General features: G+C 38.4%; 1 protein-coding gene across 1 annotated transcript in view; it reads right to left on the bottom strand.

Annotated features, from left to right (window-relative positions):
- The window catches only part of tdrkh (tudor and KH domain containing), a 20,875-nt gene extending 14,675 nt beyond the window's left edge, over positions 1–6,200 (bottom strand). The window contains exons 1-4 of the mRNA XM_014018191.1: positions 6,050–6,200; positions 2,115–2,274; positions 1,040–1,131; positions 399–600 (exon numbers count right to left, since the gene is read on the bottom strand). Coding sequence (XP_013873645.1) covers positions 399–600; positions 1,040–1,131; positions 2,115–2,244 — 424 coding nt within the window. The 5' untranslated portion in view covers positions 2,245–2,274; positions 6,050–6,200. The remainder of the gene's footprint in view (positions 1–398; positions 601–1,039; positions 1,132–2,114; positions 2,275–6,049) is intronic.
- Between the last annotated feature and the right edge of the window lie 2,144 nt (positions 6,201–8,344).

The raw sequence follows: 8,344 nt of genomic DNA, 5'->3' as shown, positions 1-8,344 counted from the left end.
TTGCGCAACACTGCTCTGCTCGGCTCACTCCCAAGTCACATGACCAGTCAAATCGCAGCCTGTGCGGTGAGAAAATCTCGTTTTAACATATCGCGAGATTATCGCAAATATGATTAATCGTTCAGCCCTAATGTGTACTGTTCGTTTGTGCCCAAGTCCCTGTTAATAATGAGATCTCAACCTCAACAGGGTTTTAAATCTGGTTAAATAAAGGGAATGAATGAATGAATGAATGAATGAACGAATGAATGAATGAACTAAATCTGAGAAAATCAGAGCAAAACTTCCAGCAGCTGAATGTTACACTGGAAATACAGACCTACTACAAAAACAAATCCCTCTACATCCTAACTGGAAAAACAATAAAAAGACAGGAAACATAGTCAAACATATTCTACCTATGATGCGTCCAAAGGAGGTCTGAGGTACCTCCAACACCTCCGACGCAGGCTCACAGTCAATGACCAGGTTCTCCAGGACACAACGGGCCAGCAGGATCTGTTCCTTGGAGCCCTGAAGCTGGAAGCAAACAGCTGCTTTACATCCAGGCTCCCCCAGCTCTGACAGAACCCTCACGTGAGCTCCGGACTTCTGGCTCACCTGAAAACCAAGATAATTTATCAGCATTTTCAACATTGTTCTTCTGTCATTATGACCCAACGACAAAAACAAGAGGGCAACAATGTTTTAGTCATGTTCTGTTAATGTGTTTAATGATTCTTTTAAAAATTAAACATTGGATGCACATCTACGGATCTTAGTCACCCCAAGTCAAGATGAGTTCCAGAGAAAAGCTATTTCTAGCAAACAAAAAAAGACTGATATATTTTATAGATACTGACCAAACATTTGTGTGGTAGTAGCTCTGTGTCATCCCCAACTTATACTCCGAGCACAAACTGATCATATAAGAACAGTTTGACATTCAATATTGGAGTCAACTCTGTCTGTTAGCAAAATACTGTACATTGTCTACTAAGTAACACTGTTTTTACGTAGAATCCCTGCCTAAAAATAAATAAAGGTGTGAGCTGCTCACCATTTCCAGAAACGTGGCTTGGCATTTGGTTATGTTCCTGTAGATTTCCAGAGGAAGAGTCATTTTGGATTCTTCCACGTCTGAACCCTGACCTGTTAGTAATAATAAACCACAGATCATCCAAGAGTAAAACACAAAATGGCAAACAGCAATTGAACACGTTTAATTGTTAACAATAGCTATGTTTACATGCACAAAATTATTTTGATCGGACTGAAATGTATTCGGATTAAATAATCCGAATGTACTGTTTACATGGACACAATCCGATCATGACAAGTGTTTACATGCATCGGACTTTTACTCAGAATAAAAGTCCAGACATGCACAGTGTTGTAAACTTTCAGCTTTACTTCCGAGATACAAACGTAAACAAAGCTCCTCTGTGCACTCAGGACGGACCTGTCAGCTTTTAATAATGGTAGAGATGTCGTTACTCCTTGGTTGCGCTGCAGATGAAGCAATAAGTTTTTCTTTTTTTGTTGTTGTTGTTTTTTTTTGCGAAGCAACGTCTGCTTTTTGTCTCCTTTTTTATCTGTTAAGAGAGCGTGGAGGAAAAGTTCTGCACGGTGCAGTGCAGCTGAAGTGCTGCTGCCCTGCCTCCTCTAAAGAGCAGAACCGGGTGGATGAAAGTCAGAAGACATGCGCACTCAGGTCAGTTTTCTACAATCAGAATAAGATGATCCGATTACGTGTTTACATGCACATCATTCCGATTATTAATTGGCGTAACCCACCCTTTTCAATCGGATTAAAAATTCATTCGGATCGAGCTCAATTGGATCAGAATAATCCGAATGGGCTGTTTACATGACACATTTTTATTCCGAACGGCCGTTTAATCCGATTACTTATGTCCATGTAAACGTAGCTAATGAAGGAGATAGTTTTAATTGTCATCATTATAGATAAAATGTTTTTGTTTGGTTTTGCTTGAATGTTAATATTTATAACGGTGCTGCTATCTTGCCAGGTCCCTCTTGAAAACGAGATTGTATATCTCAATGAGGGTTTTATCTGGTTAAATAGAGGTATCTATCTATCTAACAAAAACAGCTGGAAGTCAGAAACTTACTGTTGCTGGTGTTGCTTATGTGGCGATACACCATGTACCCGACTGTGGCCCCGACTGAGAGCCCCGCGGCAAGAGCCACTATTTTCCCAGAGGTCAGGCCGCTCTGGTTACTTGCCTCCACTACATCCATGATGTGCCGTGCAGCAGGAGAATGCTCCACCTACATGTAGACAGAACAAGTCTCCAGCAGGCTGTGATGATTTTCAGACCTACTTAACCCTCGCTCAGGTCAGACTTCCTGTTGGTTTGTAGCTCTGACCTCACGCAGCACAGAGAATAAAGCAAGAGGCCTAATCATATTCCACAAACCCTTTACAAAGAACTACTACACCACTCAGTTTTATCTTACACACATATTCCTGCAGGAGAAGTGCCCCTGGCTGCACCAGAGGTGCTGAAGCATCTGCTGTTTTTTTCCTCTTGCAAATAAAATTTAATGTAAATTTAAAAAAAAAACAATGCAATAGGTTTACAAAATAGCATCTACATGATTAAAGGAGTTATAATTTTACTTGTCATTTATCTCAGAACTCAGATCTGGGAATGATGACATCCAACTTAACCGTGCTCCAGTTTTAAGTCAACACTAATTGTGCTCAGAGTCCAGGATAACTATTGTTAAAAATACAACTACTATGGGATCATTCCACTATTCACCCTGGTAATTATTCACTCAGGTAATTTCAGCCTTGTTGTTTCTACACTGTAAACTACAGGGTAGATTAGTGCTGCTGAAGTGTTGCATCTGGTAGACAGCAGCTACACACAGATGTAGCTGCCTCCATTCTATCATCTACGACAGTGCTGGGTTTCAATCATTCTGAAATGTGAAGGTCTACCCCACAACCAGAACGGTTCCAGCTAATATCAAACATGCTACCTTCCTAGCAGGGTTGTTCTTGGGATAAACCTTGATGATCTGTGTTTATCTGTAAATGCAGCAGACATAAAGGCATTCCAAAGAAAACTACCCTGCTTCCTAAAGTGAAAATGCAACTCAAACTGATAATACATCATTCTGCATTTTATACTTCATAATACAGACTGAAAAGTACGTTTGTCAGACTGATTTCATAAAAAAGTTAAATAAATAAAAAATAAAAAATGGTTTTCTCACAAGTCTTTTTTCTTTTGTTAAGTAAAATTATGTAACATTAATTACTGTCATTGTTACATACATTTTTACTGGATTGGACATCTGCTATCATCACTTTTGTGAGCTTCTGTGTAAAGAGCACCACCATTACTATGTGTTGATTGTGGACGTACGACAGCTACCTTCATACTGTAGATTACAGCTTTGTTCCAGTAAAAATTTACCTTTAAAGTACTGATGTCTAGGTTTGGCCTGATCCATGTTTTTAGGTTTTATATTTTGCACATTGATTGGCACAGTTCCAGTTACACTGTCTGCGAGTTTAAATCATTTATTGGTTATAGTTACAGACACTTCTTTGGTGGGGGACTCTGGTAGTAAACATTTTAAATGTAATTTTTGGCATGTGTCTGGTAAAAATGTAATAGTAAATACCAGTTACAGTGAAATGTTTCATAAATGGGTAAATGTGTATCGATAAGCCCTGGGGTCTCTGATGCTGTTTTCATTCAGCTGGATTAGACTCATTTAGTAAAGGGATACAGAATAACGACAATTAATTAAGCATAATATTCTAGACTTAATAATTATGTGTTACATGAGATTAGATATTTACTTTAATTACTTATTTGTTTTTATACCAAACAACACCCTCCTATTGCCATTAGAAGCCAAGAGGTCCCTCATATTTAACAAGCCTGGTACATCTGTGTTTATGTCTGCAGGATAACCATACTGTTATCACATTTTCAATATTATGTCTTAATATGTTGTGGTCTTTTAGATGTATTTCACAATAATTAAATTTATTAATAAAAAATACTTTTTGACATATGCTAAGCTGTGTTAATTCACAGAATTTATGTGTTATCTATTCTAGGAGTGCATTATATTATAGGTCTATGTTATACCTAAAATACATGACACTGTGTTGGAATAAAATATATTAATAAAATACATTGTGAGGTTAACAAATAGTTAATTATTCATTAAATGTATATATTGTAGCATATCTGCAGCTGTTAAGTTAGAGCTGTGACAAACAATGGTTAGTACCGTATCATTCTGCGTATAGATCCTACTTTTACAACTCTGACAACGGTTTACTATGGTGCCCTTCTGGTGACATTGGATTAAAAAACAATCCCGTGGCCACGCATTGTTATGGCATGGTGACAAGATCATTTTTTAAATTATTGCAGTAATTTCCATGCAGAGACTGTTGATTGTTTACATGGACAAGTCTGACAAACGTGGGTCCCTTGCAGTTAGGCATGAAGTAATTCTTAATGTTGTTTGTAGCAGCTATAAAACACAGGTGACGACTGGAGTTGTATCTGACCAAAAAGCTTTATTTTTTTCTATTTTTGAAGCTCAACACTCAAAACAGGCTCCTCTCTCACATCGTGCCTTTGCAGCAGCAGCCGAAGAAGAAGTAGGATTTATGTTGCGTTCAGGAACACAGTAAACAAAAATAACGTTTCCCGACACACACTTATCATGTGTATTGCCATTTCATTAAATAGCCTATTATTTAAAAAATGAACTGTTTATAATAACATACACCAAATAATATTACATGTGCACATTTGAACAGTTAAACACAAAATAATGTAGGCTATATATAATCAATTTTTACATTTTTCCTATGATTAGTCTCTATAGAAAGATTTACCTGTATTAGCTTTGTAGTGAGCTGTGTGTGTGGTTAAATGAGGACACAGATTGTAGTGTAAAGTGCTTTGAGTATCATGGTTGGATAAGGTGCTATTTACCATTTGTTTACAATGTCAACAAATGGGCACCACAGTTTACTGATTGTGTTCATTAGATTTGGAGCAGCATAATTTATGTGAGTGTGCCTGCAGCTAACAACATTTAATGCAGAACTGGTGACCTGAATGAATACAGCAAGTATTGAAGAAATTTCAGTGTGAAATTGTATTCTTTGTGCTTTTGTCTGGGCATTTTGTAATTTGACTTTTTAGCAAAACATTCAGTTCCTGATGGGTCAGTCTTGTTTTTCCTGGGTTCTGCACACGGATACATATGGTTCATCATGTTGATCCACAATCAACAACGTGCTGGCTGTGCCTCAGCATGATGACTGCGTAGCAAACTCTTCTGTGTGGAGCATGTTTAGATATAACAGCGCCACCTGGAGTCGCGACGGTGAAACAATTCTCTCTGCTACATTAAGGATTTATTTATTTATTTATTTTCGTAGAATAAAGAAATTATGGTTTAGGAAATATTTGCATTACTTGTGGTGTTATTTGAATGAGTTTTCAAAAGGGAAAAACTCAAATTACTGCAGTGTTTCAAGATGAATTCTTAACTGAGCTGAGGCAGCAAACGATTTTCTTTTACTTTCTCTCAGATAAAACTACTTTACATACTACAAGTCTCACTGAAATGGTACCGAATGTTAAAAATATTTGAGTACTTCTTTTTTAATCAGTAGTCACGCCGAATATCTGCGTTGTATTAGAGTCCAGACGAAACAGCCTTAAATATATACATTTCTCAACGGAGTTCGGAGTCACGACCACTCCGGTCTCTGCGACAGTTAGAAGCTAGATGAAAAAAAACATCGACTTCCTGTGGTATTTTACAGTGAACCGACTAATCAGCCTACGTAACGATTAGGTAGAATTTCTTACTACCTGACAATGTTTGGAGACTAACTACAATCATACCAAATATAATACCACAAGCTAACATTAGCCGGGGTAAAGTCGGTTTTTTACACAATGCGCGCGCATCCCTGACCAAACGTGTTTAATGAGTAATAATGTCGTTTAAAACTAGCAGTGGTCTTAAAATGAATGATACTTACAAACGGATCCTGGTTCCCAGACTCACCCGACCCGGAGCCGTGACTGGTCAGTCACAGAAAGACCGAAGTAAACCGGAAAGTCAACTTGTAGCGTTTGAACGATGTGATGAGACTGATGATGATGATGAAGATGAAGATGATGATGATGAACCAAATCAATCTGAATAAAGTTTAATGTAAGGAAAGCCAAAAGGGTCAGAAATGTCCGGCTCTGCAACGCCGCCTGGCGTCAACGGTATAAAATACAGTCAAAACATGATATCAGGTGTTCACTAAAGAGACATTTCGGCTATTTTAAAAAGACGCTCAATCTAAAGGGTCTGAACAAACAATATCTTACCTGTTGTAGATATGACTGAACAGCCTTAGTTTTGACTGGTGACTTATAACATTTAACCAAAAGCCTGTTGTTCTAAATTAAACTGTCAGTATTTGGCTTACAGACACTGATATGTTGTGTTTTTAGAGTCTATGGGTCTCACCTACTACGTATTATCTTATTTTCTGTAAATGTCAGAATAAATTGTGTCCATCCTGCTAAATTTCTAAAGCACAAATTGGTACAAACACATAATTATAGACAGCATAACCAGCACCACGCCCAAAAATCACAGTAAGTGTTTACAAAAAATCCCAATAAGTGTTTGCACACCTGCTGCTGCACAATCATTTGTACTGCTGCTATTCATTGTCATTACTCATCTGAACAATCATTTGCACTACTACACATTTATATTATTACTAATCTGAGCAATCACCTGCTCTGTTATTACCCATTTTAAACTTTAAAAATAATTATGCTGTAATTGCACCTCTGTGTTTCTTGTCTGCACTGTGATATTTTACAGTTTTTGGTCTGTTGAGATTATTTTGCACTGAAAACAGGCAATTTCTGATTACTAATGTCTGGTTCTGATAGTCCACTGTCTATAAAACTAAACATATATTTTTTCTTTTATTCTTGCACAATTCTTTATATTATATTTTTGTTAGTAGTAGTTGTGTCATTGCTAGTCAGTGTTAATTTCGTTTTTGTGTACTGTCTATAGTTTGTAGTGTGTGAACCTCTGTACTGATGCTGCTGTGACACCTGAATACCTCTGCAGAACAATAAAGGCTATTTCTGTTCTATTCTATTCTAATTAAAAATAAATGCTGTGAAAACTAAATCAGATTCTGTTGGGAGATGGAGTGGGGGGTTGTTAAGCAATTGTTCCATTTATTTATGAAGAACAGGAATGTTAACAAGTGTCGGCCTGTTAAACACCTTGGTGAAATAACAGCTTACAAGTTCAAGGAGACTCACACATTCAACAATTTTTATTTTTTTGCCTTCTCAAGGACAGCTGCCCAGGGTCCGGAGCAACATGCACAACAGCAAAGTCTTTTGTTGTCCAGACCACAAAGTCACAATATTCAGCCTCAGTGACAAAAATCTGAGTTTGCACCTGTTTGTAGTAGGTGTGTTGAGGCTTCAGACGCATCTCTCCTTCATATAACTCCAAACAGAAGTCAGAGTTTGTGCAAGCTTCAGCCACAGTTAGGTCCCGGGATTTATATGAGCACTTTATCTCAACACAGCCTTTGCCACAACAGACACATAGCACAAGCCCATCAGATGAGGCCCCAACCTCGGGAAATTTCAGGTTGATAAAAGAAAACCACACTGCGTAACCTCGCACCCTGAGTGATCTCTGTTACACCTGCAACCTGTACATTTCCCGGGCAGTGTCCTCATTTTTCCCCCCATGCAATATCACTACACATGCTTGTTGTGTTGTTAGGGTAGCACACTGCATTTATTACAGACTGTGAAGGTTTGTCCAAGTTTGTCACATAAACTGAATGCATGTTGGATGCTGTGACCCTAGGCCTGTCGCGATAGTCAATAAATCAATTAATTGCACGATAACTTTTTTTGAGGTCGGTAAAAAAAAAAGACGCCGATAAGTTTCATTTTCCTGCTTGTTTATTTACTTCGTCTCTTTCCACTCTGTGCTCCGCTACAGAGGAGCTCAGCTGACCCCTCCCCTCCTGTTTTCTTAGTGTGGGAGGAGTYAACTCTCGCTTTAGCATGATAGCTCATTGCTAAACGAAACGTTTCAAAGCAGAACGCGGCTGCTGAATCGGGAGGACTAGATCCTGAATTTCGCTGCGGAGGGAGGGAGAGAGAGAGAGACGGAGTGAGACAGAGAGAGACGGAGAGAGAGAGAGAGAGAGAGAGAGAGAGAGAGAGAGAGAGAGGAGGAGGGGTGGGGGCTGAAACTCCCCCAGACCCGCGAGAGAGAGAGAGAG

Source organism: Austrofundulus limnaeus, unplaced genomic scaffold (genome assembly GCF_001266775.1).
Source record: "Austrofundulus limnaeus strain Quisiro unplaced genomic scaffold, Austrofundulus_limnaeus-1.0 Scaffold185, whole genome shotgun sequence".
NCBI lineage: Eukaryota > Metazoa > Chordata > Actinopteri > Cyprinodontiformes > Rivulidae > Austrofundulus > Austrofundulus limnaeus.
This window is presented reverse-complemented; position numbering and strand designations above follow the sequence as displayed.